Genomic DNA, 22,555 nt, shown 5'->3' on the forward strand with positions numbered 1-22,555 from the left:
GCATGCCGTGCAGGATAGCGTGTGTCTATTATTCCTCATACTGCCTTTAAATAAGTGCTCAAGACTCCAACATTGAAGGTTTTATTGTGATAGGTCCTCTCACATCCTGAGGTTTCATCCTGACACATCAGCATCATTCCTGTAGATCCGGCTGGATGCATTTGTCACAGAATAATATTCTTACCTAGATAATAAAGATTATTATCAAGATATTTAATTCTGACCACTGAAACGCTTAAGGGCTATTGCATGGATTTGCACAGATTTGTAGTAAGCTGCAGTGCATGCTGGGATTTGAAGTTTGAGGTGCCATGTGTGCTTAAAGGATAAGTTCACCCAGAAAATGAAAAATTCAGCATCCATTCACTTCCATGCAGATTGGGAAGTCGGGTGACTTTTTGTGGTTGCCGCAAAACATTTCTGGTGTGCAAGTGTTTCAGCATTCTTCTTAACAACTGGAGTAGATGGGGACTTGTTTTACAATGTTTAAAAACAACCGAAAAAATGGCTCCCTTCAGCTCGTCAGTCGTAATCCAAGTCTCTGAAAGCCCTAAGATCGCAAATTGATTTGAAAACACGTTATTTACACCCCCTTTTTTAAGCTGAAATCTGCACCGCAGCAGCTAAGCTAGAAGAGTTGGCATGCACAGTGTTTTTTCAAATCAATTTGGGATCTCAGGGCTTCTGGAGACTTCTGGATTAAGCTGGACGAGCTGTATGAAGTCATTTCATGTCTTTTCGTTTTTTTTGCTTCATGTTTTAAAGGTGAAATAGTTCAAAACATTCAAAAAATAACTGATATTATCAACAAAATGTGAAGAAATGACAATATGTCAGAGACATCTATGTATTTTGTTGAAGTTAGCATGCTAACCAGCTAGCTCCGGGCCTGAAAACCTTACTCTCCGAGCGATCCAAAGCTCCTGTGTTAGTGGTGTAAACACCAACACACCCCTGGTAGTCCGGCTAGCTGCACGGCTAACTGAGCTAACAAGCTCACAGTAGCTACAGTCACGGATATATAAACAGAATGCATTGGTGGCCAATTCTTGCATATTGCACTTTTAAAACAGCTCTCCAGCAGCCTCTGGGTGAGTAGATAAGTCTGAATTTCAATTTTTGTTTGAACTTTTCCTTTAAGTGCAGCAGTTCACATACAGTATGTTGTTTTTACAGCCATAGATAGTCAGATATATCCTGAAAGATTTCATTTTGTGTTGCTGTTGTAAAATTGTTCGGCCTCCCTCTGTTTTTAAGTGTAGTGATGGGAGCGTTCAGCCGGCAGAAGTTTTTCCAGGAGCTCGCTCACGGCTGCCTGCTGCCTACAGCTCAGCAGGGCCTCGAGCAGGTATGGCAGCTGCTGGTTATCTGCCTGCTGTGTCGGCTTCTCTGGATGTTGGGTGAGAGTCCTGTTATTTTGTGCCTGCTCAGCGTTATCTGCCCTTCACATAGCCTGCATCATCATAATCTCCTGTACTATCTGTTATTCCTTTTTTTCCTCGCTATGTCAGGCCTCCCCTCGTTTGTGAAACACCTGGGCACGGTGGCGGGAGGTTTCTACACCCTCTACCTGTTCTTTGAGCTTCATATGATCTGGGTGGTCCTTCTCAGCCTTCTCTGCTACCTCTTCCTCTTCCTGTGCCGCCACTCCACCATCCGGGGCACCTTCCTCTCCATCACTGTGCTCATCTACCTGCTGCTGGGGTGAGAGAGTCTGATGTGACGTTTGATGTGAACACTTCTCAAAGTCAGTCGAATGAATGATGAGTTTGCGGTGATTAAAACATCCAGACTGAAGCTATTCTTATCTAATTTTCTCAGAGAGCTGCACATGATGGACACCACAAACTGGCACAAGATGAGAGGTAGGCCAGACAGCAACATTTGACACATTTCAGTGAAATAACAGCAAAAAATGTGATTGATAATGCTCTTATGTTGGAATCTAGTGACTATTTACGTGCTGCTGCTGTCGTCCAGGTTCACAGATGGTGGTTGCCATGAAAGCCATCTCTCTGGCCTTCGACTTGGACAGAGGTGTCGTGGCCAGCGTACCCTCACCCATCGAGTTCATGGGCTACATCTACTTTGTGGGCACGGTTATCTTCGGTCCCTGGATCAGCTTCAACAGCTACAAAGAAGCTTTAGAGGGACGTAAGCTGGTAAGTGTGATACAGTATCTCTTAAGAATTGAAGATGGTGGGGGTGAGGATTATTTAAAAGATTTATCCGCTAACTGTTGAAATCTTTGGCTTCTTTCTTCTCCTCAGAGCTTTTCTTGGCTTTTAAAAGTGTCTGTTAGCTGGGTGAAGAGCCAGGTCTGCCTTGTTATATCCAACTGTGTGGCGCCCTACCTTTTCCCTTATTTCATACCGGTCTACGGAGACAAGCTGCTACGAAGGTGAGCGGAATACAGAGATGCTTGTAAACAAAATCAAACTCCCTGTTAATCCTCCGGCTAGGACCGCTCACGGCTTAATTTCTCGTCTTCTATTATCTGCTTTGTTTACAGCAAAAAGAGGAGGAAGATCAGGTAATTAATTTTCCAGCTCACATCGTAGGCACCCCCTCGGTTTTTAGTTGTAGTCTTTAAAGGGGCTCTGTGTAACGATTTGGAGCAGTTAACATGTATGATAACCTCTTTTATTGGGGATGTGTAAGCGGATTGAGACCTTCCCCGTCTCTCTCGGTCGCCTATACATGCCTGTGGATGATTTGTTTAAGTTATTTCATGCTGCTGGATTTCTTTGCAAATGATTTTTCATGGCAAGCCCAAAGAACGTGACTTTATGCACGTCCTCGAATGCCTCATCTTAGTGCCTCTCTCTGCTCCACTAACAGAGAGCAACACTAGCTGTTGCTAGTTTAGAAATGACTTCCAGCGCGACACAGAGCCCCTTTGATACATTTTATGTTTACCGCTTATGCAACACCTTTACCTCCACGCATGTTTCCACGTTATTCCCCCTCTTCATGCAGCCACATGTGTGCCAGGACACCCGTCTCAACCTCTCATTTACCATCGTCATCTTGTGGCAAGATGTAGTTCATCACATGGCAAGTCAGTAAAACATTTATGTGAATTTAATAGGTCAGTAACATTAACTGCCTCACCTTCTCTCTTTGTTCTCTTGCTTCTCAGAGGTACACTGGCAAAGTATGTCTTTTAATTTTGCATAATAGTTCATTGATTCAGTGCGGTCTAAACTGAAATTTGAGTGTAACATCCATCTGTTTCTTCTTCTTTTTAGATGGTTGCTGGCATATGAGAACACAATGTCTTTCCACTTCAGCAATTATTTTGTTGGCTATTTGAGCGAGACCACTACGACTCTGGCTGGAGCGGGCTTCACCGAGGAGAAAGACAACCTCAAATGGTCAGAATTGCATCCGCAGCATTAATATGCTTCTTTGTATTCGCATTTTTAAAGGATAAGTTCACCAAATAATGAAAATTAGGTCGTTATCTACTCACACCTATGCCGATGGGAAAGTTGGGTTTCGTAGTCCTCAAAACATTTCTCGAGCTTCACAGCAAAACAGGGTTACAGCATTCTCCTAAACAACTGAAGTAGATGGGGACTTGTTTTAAAGGTGCAATATGTAAGAAGTGGCCACCTTGAATTCATACTCCAAAAAAATTATTATGCAATAAGAGCAGCACCTCACCAGAGTGCTAACTTCCGATGAATGTTTTCATTTATACATCCACGACTGTTGCTTCTGTTAGCTTGTTAGCTCAGTTAGCTGTGTAGCTAGCTGGACTACCAGGGTGGTGGGTGTTTACACTACTGGCACAGGATTTTTGAGAGAAAGAGGTTTTCAGGCCAGGGGCTAGCTGGTTAGCATGCTAACATCAGTGGATACTGTTCAACACAATACATAGACGTCTTTGACACGACATCAGAGCTGTTATTTTTTCGCATTGTGTTGATCATTTTAGTTTTCATGTTTTGAACTGAAATTCTTACATATTTATTTATTTATTTACATATTTTTATACATATATAACAAATGAAGCTCAAGCTCTTGCACCTACTTCTAACAGGCACTAAGGCTTTTAGCTCAGCAGCTACAGCGAAGATTTCAGCTTTAACAAGTGTGTAAATTACGTCTTTTCAAGTCAATTCGTGATCCTCGGGCTTCCAGAGACTTGGACAACGCTGGACAAGCTGTATGGAGCCATATTACGTGCCCTTTCAGTTGTCTTTTACCTTTAAAAACAAGTCTCCAGCTATTTAATCTAATTAGGATGAAATAGCTGCAACATTGTGTTTGCTGTGAAGCTCCAGAAATGTTTTGTGGACTATGGAACCTCACCCAACCTTCCATTGGCATGGGGGTGAGTAGACAATGACTGAATTTTCATCTTTTAGTGAACTTATCCTTTAATCTTTTGTTTTGTAGGGATATGGCTGTATCCAAGCCGCTGAATATAGAGTTCCCCCGGTCGATGGTGGAGGTGGTAACGTCGTGGAACCTGCCGATGTCTCGCTTCCTGAACACCTGTGAGTGACAATGTTTACAGTGATTGCTTGATGGCGGCAGCTGTTCCTGTTTTTGTTGTCATTATGAACGGCACGATAATGGCTCATTTAAACAGACACTCTCATGCAAGCTGATGCTCTCATCTCGCAGATGTTTTTAAGAGTGCTCTCAAATTTGGGACTTTCTCTGCCATCATGGTGACGTACACAGCCAGCGCCCTTCTGCATGTGAGTACCATGTGGACGTCTTGCATAAGCCACGATACCTCATACCGTGTGTCTGTTTGAACAAGTGGATTGTTTTGATTCTAACTCCTGTGTCTGGTAGGGTTTGAGCTTCCATCTTGGTGCAGTGCTCATATCTCTCGGGTTCATTACGTACATTGAGCACGGTGAGTCAGCCTAATGTTGTCTCTTTTCCACATTAGAACCTTTCCATTTAGAGAAGGTGCTCAGCTCTGCAGTGATGGTTAATTGCACCCGCTATAACACTCTGCTTTCTGTTCACTGCAGTGCCTGTAATTTACCTCTTATGGCTGGGAAGGAAAAGTCTTCCTCTGGCTTCATTTTTTAATGCTTTGGTCTTGTTTTGTGTTTCAGTGTTGCGGAAGAGGCTCGCAGCCATTTTCAATGCCTGTGTACTGTCAAAGAAATGTCAGCCAAACTGCACTCACAGGAACAAAAAGGTAATATGCACCGTTCTCTTCCTATTTTCTTTTTTCTTCATTTGAGATCAGCAGTGGGCTCCTCAGCTTTGATTCTCAAAGAAAGAGTTAGACATTTTGAAAAATAGGCCTAATTGCTTTCTTGCCGGGAGTTGGATGAGAAGATCAATACCACTCATGTGTCGAAATATGTACGCTAAGTATGCAACTAGAGCTCAGTATAAAGAGTTTGTTTTTATATTTTAATTTCTCTTTAGTTGTAGTCATTTAATGTTCTACTAATGCATCATGCTGCACAAATAGGCGCCTCTATTCGGACCACAGGCCTGTGGTGTTTTGTTATATGCATATTCTGGTTTCCTTCCAACTATTTTATCTGTGCAAACGGCCGTTGCTCTGGCATTGCTGGCACTTCCTTTCAGAGCAGGAGGTGCTCAAAGGGTGCCTACCCAGTAGCTCTTCTGGCCTAGTTAGCAATCAGAGAAGATGCACTGTCTGTTTTTTATTCTGCATATATTTAAAAATATTAAAACTAAACTCCTCATATTCTTTTATCATTTATTTAGCCCACGATGAGATGATAACAAACATCCTCCGCATGCAAAGAGACTATTAGAAAACACAATAAGTTATCTAATCATAAAATAGATACACCTTATGTGTTACTAAAATAGTGTGGACGTCAGGTTTTAATGCCAGAAAATGAAAAAACATCAGCGGCAGTTAAAGTACAGCAGCCCCCATGGTGCGCCGTGCGCTGTCAGTTGATATATTTTGGGAGGTTACTGGCACGGCGCCCAGCAAAAATCCCTTATGTTATATTGGTTACACACATCAAGAGCAGCGGGGAGTGGGAATAATGATTTATGCCAAGAAGAAGCAGCCTGCATGGACTGCAACATGGGGCTGATCATTCCATTAAAGCATTTTAGGCAATGATACGTTAAAGCCCCGTTTCAAATTTCTCCATAACGCTGACAGCTCAGTAGTAGTATTCAGCTAATCGGCTTTATCAACACTGAGTAAGAAGAGAGAAGAGGAAACTTTAAGAGAAAAACCCACACATGTACTGTGAGAGAGATGTCTGAAATATTGATTCCTTGTCTTCATGATGCCTTGTCTCTCCTTCTGCAGGGACTATGGGTGTATATGATTAACATAGCGTTCAGCGCGTTGGCAATACTCCACCTGACGTACCTGGGCTCTGTGTTCAATTCCAGTGTGGACTACATGGAGGAGGATGAGGTAAGGTCGCTGCAGAACGGTACAGGCAGCTACATTTATACAAGTCAAGTCAGTTTTACTTATATAGTGACAGACAAAGCAAAAGCAGGAAACTCAGGAAGACAATATCAGAGAATAAACACTAAACAGTCAAGTCAAACACTGAGGAAGCTAAAAAAGAAGGGTCACTACGTCACCCAGTCTTTCTTTGGTGCCAGACTGTGGTGACAGCTGTATTAAAGTCTAAGGGAGATGCATGGAGAAACACACTAAAACCCAACATATCTACGTCGCATGACTTCACACGTTGATTTCATTTTGGAAAGGCTCCTGTTCTCATTGTAACTGCAGTCTCATCAGTGATACATGCTGTGATCAGCCCTGTTCATGATATTATAAGCCCTGTCAATCATTCTGGAAAAAAAACAGTCGTTAACCTACTCTCTGAAGCGTGTACTTTCATTTTCTGGAGGCAATTCTTCATCAGAGGTCATACGATGTAGATATGTTGGGTTTCAGTGTGTTTCTCCGTGCATCTCCCGTACACTTCATTACAGCTGACACCAAAGATTCAGTGATGTAAGGACCTTTCCTCCTTTTTTAGGTTCCTTGCCAAACACAAGGAAGCCTCAACTAAGAAGTTAAAACATGAATGCAAAACACAAAATGTCAATATGAATTAATACAAGTAAAAGAAATAAAAGCAGGCAAAATCACATTAAAGCAATACAAGAGCTAAATACAAAGAATAGGAGCAGTAAAGGACGACAATGATACATAGATTCAGAACAGCTGGGTTTTAAGAAGTGATTCAAAATAAGTTACTGTTTTTAAAGGTGCTTTTAAAGGTCTCAAGGGGATTTACAGTCTTTACAGCGTACTCAGATGAGGAAAAACACCTCCAAAAACCCTATAATGGAAAAAAAAAATGAAAGGAAGAGCAGAGGAGGGATCTCTCTTTCAAGAAGGAAAGGCATGCAATATGTGGTGTGTACAGAATAGACCGACTTAAAATGACACCATGTACAGTCGGTAAAATGTACAGCACACTATGTGACATATGGGCATGTGAAATGCTATATAGGAATCTGCCCTTAGCTTTGGTATTTATATCTCAAAGGAGCGAAGTGTACTGTCATATGAGTGGGTTTAGATTCCATAAATGAATGATTAATCCTATTTTTGTGAAGATGTCGCCTGTAAACGGTATAAATAAGGAAAGGTTTGTGCATATGCATTGTCCCATTGAGCTCACATAGTATGTGCTGCCCCCCACAGGACGATATCACCCATCATACCATTCAGAAGTGGTCGGAGCTGAGCTGGACGAGCCACTGGGTCACATTTGGATGCTGGATATTGTACCGCCTCCTTCTCTAATAACGAGAGACAGAGGCGCGGAGAAGGTACAGGAAGCAATAATGAGATTTGTAAGGCCGGTTCTCCACTTCTGCACTGTGACTTTGTTCTGCATCAGGCCGAAGAGAACTGAATCATCCTGTGTAACGACAGCGAACCGACACACGGTGTTCAGGTTGCGCCGCATGTTGGCTGGGTAATCTATCATTCAAACCTACTGCGGACTAGTTTTGATATCCATGAAATGATAAGCCCGCTCCCCTCCTCCCTCCATCCCCTCCTCCGTATCGCATCCTTTTTTATCTGAGCCGCAGTTGTCAAGCCCCCATGTTGTGACAGCAGTTACCGATGTCTCACTGTGAGTCACAATCAATACCAATCAGCATGGCGGAGATCAGCTGCTCCTTTCTGTGGACACATGATAGAGCCCATTATCTAGGTTTCAGCATTGACTGCGACAGATGTCCTCCAGATGTGGTTCCTCCAGCCCCCCACCCCCCCCACCCCCCGCCTCAAGTGTTTTACAATCGTATTTTTAGGTTGAAAGGATAAAGCCGGTGATGTTCTTTGCTTCTCTTACCTTCAACAAATCCCAAAAAGACCAAAAGCAACAGTGTCATCGTCAGTTTCTCGATGCCCTCGTGGCTCGTGGCTCTCAGACAAACCCATGATATACGATGCATTCATTTTTAAAAAGGCTAAAGCATTTTCTAAAAACCACTGGAGCACTGTAGATTTGCAGACTTCTGTTGGGGACTATTTTCGGCAGCGGATTAACACACATTACATGCTCTAGTGAGTGTGTACAGCAGCAGTAAGGTATATGTGGGATGGACTCAAAATAAACTGCAGTGCCCACGTTCATTGTAATGAAGGAGAATGTCAGCCAGTGCAGCAGAGTGGCTCACTGACACATTTTGGATAAAAATGGAGCTCTATGACACCGAAGATTAAGATGGAGGCTTGTGTTACAGAGACAACAGTTTTTAGTTCATGTTAAACAAGCAGAATTCAAAGGAGACTTATTTTGCTCATTTTAAGGTTCATAATGTTATTTTGGGTTACGACTAGAATAGGTTTACACACTTTAATGCTGAAAAAGCACATCAGTTTTCTCATACTGTCTGGTGCTGCAGCTCTGTGTTCCCCCTCTGTTTTTAGCTCCCGTCTCTTTAAGGCCTCCCCCCTCCCGAAAATACACAGTCTGCTCTGATTGGTCGCCTCTCACACGCCTGACCCAGCAACAACAACAACAGCAGAGCAGCTGGGCTAAATCAATTCTTACGTGCCAAACTAACCCCGAGGCAGAAAATATGCAAATGTGTGACATGGTGACGTAGTGTGATGTCACAAAGTCACTGAATTAAAGGCGGGACTACTGACGAGGCGTTTCAGGAGCAGTGTTTTCTGTGGGAGAGAGGAGCTTCTGTTGGTGCGGACTTTTTTGACCTAAAAAACTAGTTAAATCTCCTGCGATCATTCAAATATTCAACTACTTTATGCGATGATCCGATGACTACGATGTTCGAAGTTGTTCATTGATGGTTTTTGGTCTTTTCATGCGATTTGTTTTGGCATTAAGTCAAACGTAGAACATCACCAGACTTCTCTTTTAACAGAGCTTTTTCTCTCGAGCATGTGTAAAGACAACAAAGAGTTTACTTTTGAATGAAAAGAGCACACGCACCGATTATAATGTCGCCAATAATTATTTCTCCTTTAGCCAACTATAGAAAATTAATCAGCGAGTCTATTTCATTTTTGTGGTGAAAGTTTCCTGATTGTGTTTGTATTTTTTATTTAATTCCCTGTAAAATTGAATGATTTGCCTTTTTTTCATAGAGACGATCTTATTAGTATTTGTAAACATTTGACACAAAGTTTAGTATCAGGGTATTCCACAGATGTTACTGTAGAGGAAAACATGTTTGAATTTCATATTAGATGAAGTGATACAGAACACTATATTAAATATTTATCCTTACGTACAGATTTTTATCACACTGCTGCTTTTACTGATGCATCCACTGTGTGTATTTGATGACTACCTGAAGAAAGAATCAAACGAGCGTCCGGAACCAGATCGTGTTCACATTTTGTGTCTGGATCCGCTTCTCGACTAAGATGTAGTGTTGTAGATTAGAGCCCGAATGTTCGTTCATGCCTGAGAACAAGCGCTCAGTCTCTGCAGACCTTGTACCGCTCGATCCGATGAGTACAGTATTTTAATAAACATTATTCTGATAGTTACTTCAAGCCAACTTTTCTCCCTGTAAATGTGAAGGCACTGATACACCTGTGATATTTTTATAAAATTTTACATGAAACCTGGATCGCTGTCTTTGTTTAATTCTGTGAAAAAAGATGTGAAATGTATAAACAGAAAGTCAGACGCACGTGGACATGCCGTAAGAAATTGTTGTTTATTTGAATGATTATTTACAAGAACAGTGTATGGACTGTTAGACAGTCTATCACGGGATGAGGGGGAGGTCGGGGAAGGGTGGGAAAGGGGTGACAAACTATTTTTTTTTAGCTCAAAGCGATGGTCCGGTTTAACCTTGAGGCTGTTTCTGAGCATCCGATAAGCCAGAGTGGACAGTGTGGGGAAAGGGGGACAGAAAGAGGTTGGGAGGAAGGAACAGGGGTTGAACAACAGATGGTGATGGATGGAGATCAGGTTCACTCTCTGCCTCTGTGAGAGGTGAGCAGATGCTGTATTGGTAACTGGCTGCACCACAGCCCGGTCTGCAGGGCTCAGGGGGGAAAGTGTGGTGCGCTCAGCCCTGTTTGCCCCGGGGGCCGCCGTGTTTACGGCGACAGGACCCCAGCAGTGTCTCCAAAGCCATCTTCACAAATGCCTGGAAGTTATTGCTTCTCTCCCTTCGGCTGTCCTGCGAGGGGATGAAACACAGACAGATACCTTCACTGGGGACACAGCGATCACAGCATCTCATTTCCACACCGTGTGCCAGAAAATAGAGACGTCCTCGTGGTGTCCCAAACCACTGATGGCCAATATCAGCTTTTGCACAACTTGGACATCATGTAGCACAGATTTGAAATAACACGCCGACAAAATGTAGGTTCATTTAAATGTTTACCTCCTTGCTTCTTGTTATCATCTCCTTTCTGATCACCTTTCTTCGGCTGCTCTTTAGGACTCTGAGGTTGCTGTGAAATGAGAGCGAACGAATAAAGTGAAGCAACAAAAACGTACAGGTTGAGGAGAAAATGAGGATTTCTGGACTAGTGTCGTGATGATTTTCCTACCTTGGTAGCTGACTTCTTGTCCGACTTATTACCTGAAACAAGTGGAAACAGTAAGTCACTTTTGCTACATTTTTTCTTTTTTAATTAATCTTCTCAGTTTTATTGAACATGCAGCTCTAAATCAAATTAAAAAAAGATATTTAGCGGAGCTTTTTTTTCCATGTCGCTCACCTTTTGTTCCTGGCATTTTGGCTGTGCTCCAGAGCTGGTGCTGATTTCTGAGAATGCAGTGCTTAATGTGGTGTTCAACTCGGTCATTTATGGCCCGTGCTTGTGAATGGCTCTGTCACTGGGGCCCCTTCGAGAAAGAGCACCATGAACAAGCAAAGAGCCCCGTCAGCTGAGCAGCACGCCCCGCAGCTCTGCAGGTCTTTGCTGAGCAAGGCGAAACCTCAGAGCTGACCTTGTAATACTGCCATTGTGAAGCCACTGGAACTGTGTGCTCACCTATTGTCCACGACAAGAAAGCGTTTTCATCATGTTACCGGCAACTGATCGTGGGCTTTTTTTTCTAATGGTATACTAGATCGGGGATAACTTTCTTTCATGTTGGAGGATTTAGGATTTTGTCCTCATTTTGATGTTATATATGACTTTGGTAAATTAGCCTTCTGGACCAGCACTGTAGGAGCAGAGAGTTATAGCAGGGATCATCAAGTGAGGCTCAGAGTTGCCGTCCTTAGCGTTCTTCATTGTGTAGTAAAATATTGCTGATATTAACAATTGATTATTTTGCTCTTGGAGGACCACAACGGTCCCTGAAGCCGCCACACTACATGTAGTTATTAGTACTTTTGGATCGAAGACTTTTGACTTATGAACTGGATCAGATATACAGACTATAGTGGCACTACTAATGGATGCAGATGTAGTTTTTGATTTGTTTTTGATTTTTTAACTTACTTCTCTTCTGTTTCACTATCTCCTATATCTGTACTTCTGTAAAAATGTGGCCTGTCCTCTTCCAGGTCACCACGCTAGAGCGGAGGATTCACACTCTTCACATATATTTGATATGATTTCCTTGTATCAGATATTCTGTCAGTGAAATTTGTAAACTGTGTTTTTGTTGTTATTTTCTGTTCATGCGACATCTATTGCACGCCTGTCTGCATTCCTGTCCGTCCTGTAGCTGTTCCCGAGGTTTCATCCACCTTTTTTTTTCCCTGTTAAAAGTTTTTTTGTTTATCCTCACTGGAATCGAGGGTCTGAAGACAGAGGATGCCGAATGCGATTGTGATTTTGGGCTGTACGAATAAAATTGATTTGATTTATTCCCTTGAATGTTTTTATTTCGGGGAGGTCTGTTGAGTCGGATGATATGTTGAGATGTTTTGTGATGCCAGATGATGGTGAGTTCACTGCCGTTGCTGTTACTTTGTGCTTGTGTGTAAAGACAACAGGAGGGCAACTCATACAATAAATTCATATTGCAAAATGTTATATAGTGGCTGAAAATATAAACAAAAAATTAAAAGATCATTTCCATCTGATGAAACCATGATGTACCACTACTCAAAATGAGTCAGGGATGCTCACTTGACTGTTTATCCCGTGACACACTTGACTTTTTATTGTGTCTTTTGCAAATATATAACACATATATGAATTTAATTTGACTTTTGTTGCATATCCATGCACATGCACATACAGCATGCACCCACGTCTCACTAATTTTGAGTCGTGTACATCAAGTTGCGCCTGTTGGTTTGTTGTTTATCCCCAAATCCACTCAAACTGTGCTCGTTTCACCAAATTAGATCCGACAATAAATCATGTTAATCGCTGTGAATCATCATCCGGATCCACGCAGCTCCACATCAGGAGCAGCTGACGTCCTGTCATGTGACGTGACAGACAGAGCAGCGATGGAGAAAAGCTAAGGAAGGTGAGCCGCTTTCTCGCATATTTACCGGTGTTTCTCTGTTGCGTTATCACAAATAAAAGCTTGACAGGATGTATATACTTGCTAGCTGACGGACTGTCTGTGTGTATTGAAGAACACGTGTAAAACAGCGTTGTTATGCGAGGACATCGCATGTGATGTTGTGGCTAACCTGCTAATAGCGAGCTAACGTTGGCTAGCTTTGCGACGTTAGCAAGCTAGCTAGCTAGCTAGCTGTCAAAAACGTCTCTTGATGCTGCTCGCTGTACGCAGGCAACAAAAAGATAAAAACAAACCCTAAACCACTCATTCTTCACCTCCATTAAACTGCTTCAATTCATTTTAGTAATCATGTCCGAGTGTCAAACTGACACAGTGTAAAATAACAATAGCAGGCTGTTTTCCCAGGTGTGCCATTAGCTAGCTTCTGCAGTATCACCTGATGCAACGTTGTAGATGAGAGATTACATGTTACATTTGTCATTTCTTTTGTCTGCTTGCACACGTAATAAAACGAAATGAGAAAGACACCAATAAATATCTAAAATATTCCTGTCTAAAACACATGAAAACAGAACAATAAGCAGCACAGTGTGGTAAAGTGCAGTTCAGTTGTGTGAATGTTACATCATGTCATCTTCCTGACATCTTTCTTCTGTGATTTTGCCTGTTTTATTCCTTTTTACCTGTAATGATCCTGTCTTTTTGTGTTTTCCCATCATCTGTTCAGCCTTCTTGTTTTAACTCACCTCAGACTGGGCTTCCTTGTGTCTGGCTTGACTGTTGAGTGTTCATTGTGTTATATAATCTTCCTGAGTTTCAAGCTTTTGCTCGTTTGTCAAAGCACTTTGTAAACTCTGTTCTTAATAATAATAATATACTTTATTTATATAGCACCTTTTTGAAAACAGAGTTTACAAAGTGCTCTGTCGATCGAGCAAAAGCAGGAAACTCAGGAAGACAGTAGTAATTCATACAGATGAGTAAACACTCAACGGTCAAGCCTCAGTCTGAGGTGAGTTAAAACAAGAAGGCTGAACAGAAGATGTAAAAAGACAGTCATCACAAGTAAAAGGAATAAAAGCGATAAAACAGGCAAAAGAAAAACACAGAAAGAGAAAGAGAGAGGAAATAAATAATAATAAATTAAGAATAAAATCAATAAGATGACATCACATCAAAGGAATTGAGAGCAGATAAAAAAGATTATGAGCAATAAAAATAATAAGGACAACAAAAAGACAAATAAAAGCAAGTATATTATTATATTATTTTCTATGTTAGCTAAGCTACATTCCTATACTGTGCCTACATGTAAAGATAATTATTAAAAGTAGCTACAATATGAACTGATGCTGTGTGTCTTGACAGGAAACTGCCCTGGCAGTGGATTCCTCTCTACCCAGAGTGCTTGTGGAATGGCAGCAGTTTGGCAGCAGGTTTTGGCAGTGGACGCAAGGTGAGAATCAACCATGCAGCAGCCTTTTAATAGTCTAAACTGATGAAGAAGCTATCGAGACGTGTAATTGCTTATGGATCAGTTGTGAGTTACTGTGTGTGCCCTGTCACTTCTTTCCCCTCCTCAGGTACAATGCTTACCGCACGCCTACCTTCCCACAGTTCCGAACTCAGTACATCCGCCGACGCAGCCAGCTGCTCAGAGAGAACGCCAAGTGTGGCTTTGAGCCGGGGCTGCGCAGGCAGTACCTGAGGCTGCGCAGTCAGCTGCTGGCCCTGCGCTACGGGCCCCTGTCTGAGCAGAGCAGCTTCAGGGCCAGCAGTGTGCGCAGCTCCCGCACCACACTGGACCGCATGGAGGTCAGACCCAAAGAAACAGAAAGGGCAGGGAAAGTAGAAGAGAAGGAATAGGAGGGGAGGGACGGGGACTAATTTGGAAAAGGAGAAGTAAAAAATATCTGAGAGTTGGAATTAAAACATACGGTAAAACGTACTAGAGCCATCTGGATGGCTGTATCATCAGCAGCATAGCCAAACAGCTCTGTGGTTGCCCATGCATATTAAGCTGAGCAGCTTGGTTGAAATGGCTGGCATTGCTCATGAATATATAATTTAAAAATGCATGGTTATTTCAATAAGTTTTCCAGAATTATTGATAGTTACGTTATGCTTACTTGTGATCACACGTTCTGCCTTCACTTGCACTCACTCCTACGAGGTTCTGTCTCGCCCCACGGCTCCCCTCCCTCCCCTTCTTCTCTCTGGCAGGACTTCGAGGAGGACCCCCGCGCCCAAGGGGCACGTGGTCACCGCCGGTCTGTCAGCAGAGGCTCCTACCAGCTACAGGCCCAGATGAACAGAGCCGTCTATGATGAGAGGTACCCAGAAGAATACCACACAGGCATCCTCAACTTGCATCCAGCAACTTGTCTCGTTGCCTTGAGCGAATGGATTCCCCTTGATTTAGTTCTCCTTTGAGTTATCGCCTTTTGTTGGATTTACTGGCTGTAATTCTGGATTGTTGCATTCAGTAATGATCAGATCTCTCATATCGAGTTGTCAGCTGTACCCAAGGCTTGTGAGGTTTGTTGTATTGATTTTATGCTTACATGGTGGTTTTTATTTCTGGCCTCAGGCCTCCGGGCAGTCTGGTGCCCACCTCAGTGGCAGAGGCCAGTCGTGCCATGGCAGGAGACACAACTTTAAGTGAAAACTATGCTTTTGCTGGCATGCATCACATATTTGACCAACATGTAGACTCTGCTGGTAAGGGAATGGTTTTTAATTTATAATAATCCATTTTTATAAACTATAAGCTTCAACATTTATTTCACTCCATCCTCCCATCCTTGCTCTTTCAGTTCCCCGGTTGCAGTTTGCCAATGATGACAAGCACCTCCTTGCTTGCTGCTCACTGGATGGCTCCCTCTCCATCATGACATTGTCCCCGTCTCCTCCCAGTGTAAAGGTGACCCTGAAAGGTCACGGAGGTCCCGTCACAGACTTCGCTTGGTCTTTAAGCAATGACATCATTGTGTCGACGTCACTAGACGGGACTCTGCGCATCTGGAACACGGAGGACGGTCGGTGCATACGAGAGGTCAGAGACCCAGAATCCAGCGAGTTGCTCTGCTGCACCTTCCAGCCCATGAATAACAATCTTACTGTGGTGAGTCCTATTTATCATTTTTGTATTTATTAGTACTAATCAAACTTAAATTTTTGTGTTAAGCTATTATTATTACGACTTATTTTCCTTCTCACCTGCAAATCTCTATTGTATGTTTGCAAGAAAGAACCCAACAGAACATCAAATAACAATAATTGTGTTTGAATGGTTGAAATCAATAGTAGCTGTTACACTTTGATATTTGTGTAAGAATTTAACAGATTGAACGTGTATTAACTGACTTTCAGAGGGTACAAATGCATCAGAACGCATCTTGTTACAAAACGCAAATACCTGCTTATAGCGGTGACACGATTCTTCAAATCCACAAATTGACTCGATTTAAAAAAAATCTATTTTATGCCCTGAAAGCTATCGATTACATTTTTTATGAGGTGCACTTGAACCCACATATCCTCGATACTACATTTAATTTCGATTGTCGAAATTTAAGGCTAATTTTGATCGAAAACATCCAACATATTTCATATCTTATAAGTCATTAATTGAATCAATTATTAAGGCGGCTAACTATCAATGAAAGAAACTGCTTAAAGTTAGCATCCCTAGTTACCACACAGCTGTTTTACTGCGACACATTCACTGTTTTCTTGATATTTGAAGTCACAATACAATTTACTGACATATTGTGTTCAGAATTTTGGAAACGGGTGAAACGTTGCTCTGCTCTAGTCCTGGTGTAACCCCAGATCACTAACAGTGCTTTTGCAGCTTGTATTTCCTCTTCCACATACATAAAATGGTGTATAATTAATTAACCACCATGCATCTTGTTTTAATCAAAACAAGTGTTTGCACAAAACAATAAAGCAGAGGCCAAACATCCTCGTAATAGCTTTTTATCTCATTCCCAATTACTTCATGCATATTTACACTGTGCAGAGATTGATTAACATTTTACAATTGAATGCCATCTTTTGTTACCAAAACAAAAGCAGTAAATGTCCTCGATAATTTTGTTTTTAACCCAGTTTTTCTACAGCAAGCGCACTAATTGATGAGTGCAGAAGTAAAACAGAGTTGCGCACAGCAGTTTCCATTTATGGCTTATTAAATGGGAGATGGGGGAGATGGATATTTATTTTTAATGGAAAGTCAGTACAAACAAAAATGAATAAAATTAGAGGTGAGGAAGAAACGTGTATCTCTCGGGTTTGTACTGGTTTAACTGGTTTATCTACCAGAGCAGACCAGTGTTAGTCTCTTCTTCCTGAACACTAGATGACAGTAAATGTTTTCTGTTGGATTACCCAGTTTCTAGTGTCAGATCTCAAAGAAATATTTCCTATTTTACAGAGCTTAACCTCCATGTTTTTTGCTACTCTAAATGCACCAGCGATTACTACAACCAGTCAGTATGTCAGTGCTCCTCTGTGGAAAAAAATAAAGGTCCTCATTCCCAGTTTTGTGGTGCAGGTGGGAAACAGCAAGCACCACCTGCAGGTGGTGAACATCTCCACTGGGAAGAAGGTGAAGGGGGGCTCCAGTAAGCTGACCGGCCGTGTGCTGTCGCTCTCCTTTGATGCTCCGGGGAGGATCCTTTGGGCTGGTGATGACCGAGGGAGCATCTTCTCTTTCCTCTTTGACATGGCCACAGGTACACTCACAACATTTCCATTTTTTTTTCAGTGCAAAGTGTGACTGAATCACAAACGATTGCCAATTTTTGTATCATGCTCTAAATGGTGTCTCTGGTTGAGAGGGTTGATGCCGGTCTCTGCTGTGTTCTGCCTGCCCAACCCCCCCAACAGGGAAGCTGACCAAAGCCAAGCGTCTGGTGGTGAGTGAAGGCAGCTCCATCTGCAGCATATCTGCTCGGTCCTGGATTAGCCGAGAGGCCAGAGACCCCTCCCTGCTGGTCAACGCATGTGTCAATAAGCTGCTGCTGTATAGGTCAGTCTGTGAGGGCAAGTCGCTGTTTATTAACAGGCAGTTTTGTCTCTGATGTGCTGAGACATAATTCAAAACCATCTTCACCGGTGTAGCATGTATGTCAAGTTGTGTTTACATTTTTTGTGTTGGCAGGGTGGTGGACAATGATGGCACACTACAGCTGAAGAGAAGCTTCCCTATCCAGCATGGTTCCCAGCTCGTTCATAGCATCTTCTGCCCCCTCATGTCCTTCAGACAGGGGGCCTGTGTGGGTAAGAAGTCTCTCAGTGCTTCTGCTGTGACATTTGAGGAGAAAATTAGACCACAGTTATCAGATGTTGCAGTAAAGAAGTGCAGAAAAGCTTAGTGCTGCAGCATTTTAGCAATAAATACACAGACCTTGTTAGGTTGTATGTATTTTTGAGTGAATTTGATTGCATTCATCTACCAAAGGGAGGTAGCATTCTCTAAAAATCTGTAACTGAATACATAATCAGTTAAACAGCAGGTTGTTTACATGAGAGCAGTAATATGTGACACCACTTAACCTCAGAGCTTCACCTGACTCGACTCTCCTCACCTTCATTGTTTCCTAACAACTGTTTTTTTTATTCAAGGCTTGTCAGTGTTTAAATTATCAGGTTTGTGTCTCAAATTAACAGAAGTATCACACTTGTAGAAATACCCTTGACAGTCTTCAGTTGAGGATGTGTTGTCATTTCATTGTTACAAAAGAAACTGATATTTTGCAACAAGGTTGGTTAAGGACATGAACTGACAAACTGAAGGAGAAGGTTTTGCGGCATAACTGGCTTCCTATTTTTTATCTTTAGAGTATTGAGCAGACTCCAAATGTTTTTCTTTTTTTTTTCCACTGCTGGGCTTTTAAACGCTTCATTGTGCATACAAGTGTTTTTAATGGCCTGAATTTTAGTTTAAAACATAAAAAAATGAATTAACCTTATCAAGGTTTAGTGAAGTTCGCTTCTGCCCATGCTTTCTCATAATAACTCTTGTACCGCTAGAGGTGATAGTCTGATAGCCCCTGTATTCTCAGCTGGAAGATCCACACTCAAAATCTCAAGAAAAAATATATTTTTCTCCTATCGTCCTTACTAAACAGAACAAAACAACCGTACACTGTACAGTCTCGGTTTGTCTTTCAACAGTCACCTCTGGTTTGGTTAAAATAAATCCTCAATTCAGAGTAAGATGTGAAAATGCTGCAGCTCTACGCACCATTTTCGCCCGCTGCTGATGCCTGACTCTCCCTCTCATTTATTCTGCTCTATGTCCTCCCGTCCCAGCCAGGGGTGTCTTCTTGTCCCAGAGTCGTAATCCTAGTCAGAGCTGCTGCAAAGCACGTCGTTACTTTATTCCCTGCCTTAAAACTGGCATCTGTTGGTCGCATAGTCTGCGTCCAGTCCCAGTCTGGTGTGCGCTGGAAGGCCCGTTGACTGAGTCTGTTGCCTGTGATGACTCCCCCCGTCATCCGATGTTGCAGTGCGAGCAGACTCCAGTCAGCTACTAGGGCCACTTAGCTCAACGGCTAACTGAGCTACTTGCTAACGGCAGGTAGTCGCTACAGTAAAGAGTTATGCTGCCCCATATAGTTTTAAAACTACCTTCGAATTCTGGCCATTTTTTAAAAATGACACCTTTTTTATATTTATTTTTTAGATAGGGGAAGTGTAAACAACTGAGATACTCATTTTAAATCCAAAACCTTTTTAATAAGCCATCCATCATTTATCTATCTAGTTTTCCTTGTTATTTCTCTTTCCCATTTATCTTCTTGATATTCTAATTTTTCCTCCCTGACACAGTGACTGGCAGCGAGGACGCCTGCGTCTACTTCTTCGACGTCGAACGCAACACCAAGGCGATAGTGAACAAGCTACAGGGTCACGGGGGACCGGTGCTGGATGTCAGCTTCAACTGTGACGAGAGTTTACTGGCGTCTGCCGATTCCACCGGCATGGTCATCATATGGAGGCGGGAGCAAAAGTGACTGATCCACCAATAAAAAAAAAATGCTTCCATCCGCTGCCGCTCCGTAACCGTCCAATAACCAGTCTGTAGATTTTCACTGGAATGTAACAGGCTGCATTAAACGTTTAATTTAATGATACTCAAGTGCAATCAGATAGAACACCATGTTGTGTAGGTGGTAGGGATGTCTTAGAAAAATTCAAGGGGTGGGGGGATGGGTTGTGTGTATGTGTGTGCGTGTGTGCGTGTGTGTGTGTGTCCTACAGCTGCAGCTGAGAAATTGCTTTTCAACAAAGAAAGAAAGGAAGCACTACTCCCATGCATGTGTCATGGCTTACCTCTGACTTGTATGGATATGACTGAATTTATGTTAAGAGGATACAAAGTAATCTTCCAGAAAAAAGAAAAAAAAACAGATCCAACACTTTGCATCACACTGACAGTCCCTCTGGCATAGATCTAGTTCACTATTTATGTAACTGTTATTCAAGCAGTGTAATCAAGTGTAGTAAACCCGCCTTATTTGCTGTCGGTTCTGCAATTGCCTGTTTGCATTTGAGACTCATGTGCATGACATTGAACTCGGCATCAGTCGGTAGGCATATCAAATTGATTATCACAAAAAGACAGGTGTGTTTTTAAACAATGTGTTTGTACTTATGTGTGTGCGTGAGTGTGTATATATTCAGTTCATGCTGGTTGCAGATTCACATAATTTATTGAACGCTCGTACGGAATAAACTGCTGTAACTGTCCGGAGTCTTTGTTTCTTTTTTCACAAATTGTATTTAGAATGGAGAACTGAAATAGAGCTTAATGTAGTGTGGTGGTAAAACCTACACTGTAGGAGTGTGTTAGTCATTGTGTGGGTCCTCAAAATCTACACAGGATTCCCCCTACATCAGTGACAGAAATATGTGTAAAAATGTACCGTTGCATTTGGAGCTGGCTCGTGTATCCATACTGTGTATAAGATAAGGTTTTGGTTTGGGATTTTGATTGTTGTTATATTGTCTAAGAGCTTATATGTTATATATAAATAATATTTGACCTTTTTAGTGTTCTAGCTGAGATAAAATAGTCAATTGTCCTGGCTGTTTGGACACCAATCATGATAATCACACTGAAAAATGATGTCGTAAGCCACGCTAGCATCGTGGCTTTATGGATTGCAACACTGGTCAGTTGGTCGGCCAGTCCATCATTACCCAATACTTTAGTTTATGAGCACCCACAGAACGAATCACATTCACATCAACCTCAGATGTACTTTGTGTGTATTGCTGATTAGCCAACATTAGTATGCTTACATGCTAAACTAAGATTGTGAACATGTTAGCATGCTGATATTGGCAAGTTTAACTGGGCAACATTGGTCCGTTAGTCTGTCGCTCAACCAAGACCCAGGACTTTGGTCTATGAATAACTGCTAAGATTATGAACACGTTGGAATTTAGACTATTTTTATTGTTTTGTTTCTTTCCAAGAGATTATATGGTTTATTTTTTTTGTCTCAGAGACTTGAACGTTTCATGATATTTAATCTTTTCAAAGTTTTCATGCTAAACTAAGATTGTGAACATGGTAACATTATTCTGGCCACTTAGCATTGTCACCATGAACATGTTAGCTTGCTTATTTTAGCATTTAGCCGGGATCTTGATTGTTTTGGAAAAGTGTATCTTGTATTTTTATGGTCTAAAAAGGCTTTTATTGCCCTGGCTGTTACGTTATTAGCAACATTGGTCAGTTGGTCTTTCAGTCCACCATTAACTGATACTTTTTTTTTTTTTTTTTGACAACCTGCAAGATTAATGACATTCACATCAACCTCAGCTGTACTTTGTGTGTAATGCTAATCAGAAAATATAAGAACGCTAACAACCTAAACTAAGATTGTGAACATGGCAAACATTATATCAGCATGTTAACAATGCTACCATGAACATTAACATTTAGCGGGTATTTTCATTGCTTTAATAATGTCAAAGAGCTTATATATATTTAATGGTCTTAAAGGCTTGAACATTCAATAATATTTGACCTTTTAAAACTAATGAGATTTACTTCAGCTGTACCAATATTAGCATGCTAACATGCAAAACTAGGATTGTAAACATTATACCATTATGTTACTGTGAACACGTTTCTTGCTGACATTAGCATTTAGTCCAAAGCGCTGCTGTGTAGCCAAGTGTTTTGTAGCGATGTCTTCACTTTAAGTATCTCACAATCAAACCCCAGAATGTCCTCACATCATCAATAATTCAGTATTTAGTTAGGCCTAATTAGATCTCTTTATGTTGTCGATATCACCAAAGTACAGTTAGTTGCTGGTACCGTTAATATCCACAAACTATCAATTTCAATCAGAGGTTCCCAACCTTTTGCTGGATTGTGATCCCTTAAAACTAAGGAATAGACCTATGGACTTGCCGACATGGTTTTGTGTAGCTGTGTTGTCCGGTGACCCCTCAAACAGCCTATTTATTGATACTCTTCGACGGGTCCTGACTCCCAGTTTGAAACCAATTAGGTAGATCACAACCACACAAATCTTTTTATGTTTGAGGCCTATAACATTAGCGTTGCATTGTCAAACTAATCTATCACGGCAATGCGTCGTGTTACTCTCACTTTGCTATCTCCA

The 22,555-nt window shown here is 41.8% G+C and overlaps 2 protein-coding genes across 5 annotated transcripts; both read left to right on the forward strand.

The window, feature by feature from the left end:
* Nucleotides 1-1,264: 1,264 nt before the first annotated feature.
* LOC141000234 (protein-serine O-palmitoleoyltransferase porcupine-like) lies at nt 1,265-7,756 on the forward strand. 4 transcript variants are annotated; one of them, XM_073470894.1, is made up of 14 exons: nt 1,265-1,400; nt 1,512-1,704; nt 1,822-1,865; nt 1,981-2,162; nt 2,271-2,401; nt 2,513-2,533; nt 3,143-3,157; nt 3,252-3,377; nt 4,408-4,508; nt 4,639-4,715; nt 4,816-4,879; nt 5,088-5,173; nt 6,287-6,397; nt 7,655-7,756. In XM_073470894.1, the coding sequence occupies exons 1-14, from the start codon at nt 1,265-1,267 to the stop codon at nt 7,754-7,756; spliced, it is 1,389 nt and encodes a 462-aa protein (XP_073326995.1). The 4 variants fall into 4 exon arrangements, with proteins under 4 accessions (XP_073326995.1, XP_073326996.1, XP_073326997.1 ...); XM_073470895.1 differs by lacking the exon at nt 3,143-3,157; XM_073470896.1 differs by lacking the exon at nt 2,513-2,533.
* Nucleotides 7,757-12,816: 5,060 nt separating this feature from the next.
* wdr13 (WD repeat domain 13) lies at nt 12,817-20,660 on the forward strand. Its single transcript, XM_073470875.1, has 10 exons — nt 12,817-12,896; nt 14,265-14,352; nt 14,480-14,711; nt 15,120-15,229; nt 15,487-15,617; nt 15,713-16,020; nt 17,458-17,638; nt 17,793-17,934; nt 18,067-18,185; nt 19,740-20,660. Exons 2-10 carry the CDS (start codon nt 14,312-14,314, stop codon nt 19,922-19,924), a joined length of 1,449 nt encoding a protein of 482 aa, XP_073326976.1. The 5' UTR covers nt 12,817-12,896; nt 14,265-14,311; the 3' UTR covers nt 19,925-20,660.
* The last annotated feature ends 1,895 nt before the right edge of the window (nt 20,661-22,555 follow it).

This window comes from Pagrus major, chromosome 7, assembly GCF_040436345.1.
Source record: "Pagrus major chromosome 7, Pma_NU_1.0".
Lineage (NCBI taxonomy): Eukaryota > Metazoa > Chordata > Actinopteri > Spariformes > Sparidae > Pagrus > Pagrus major.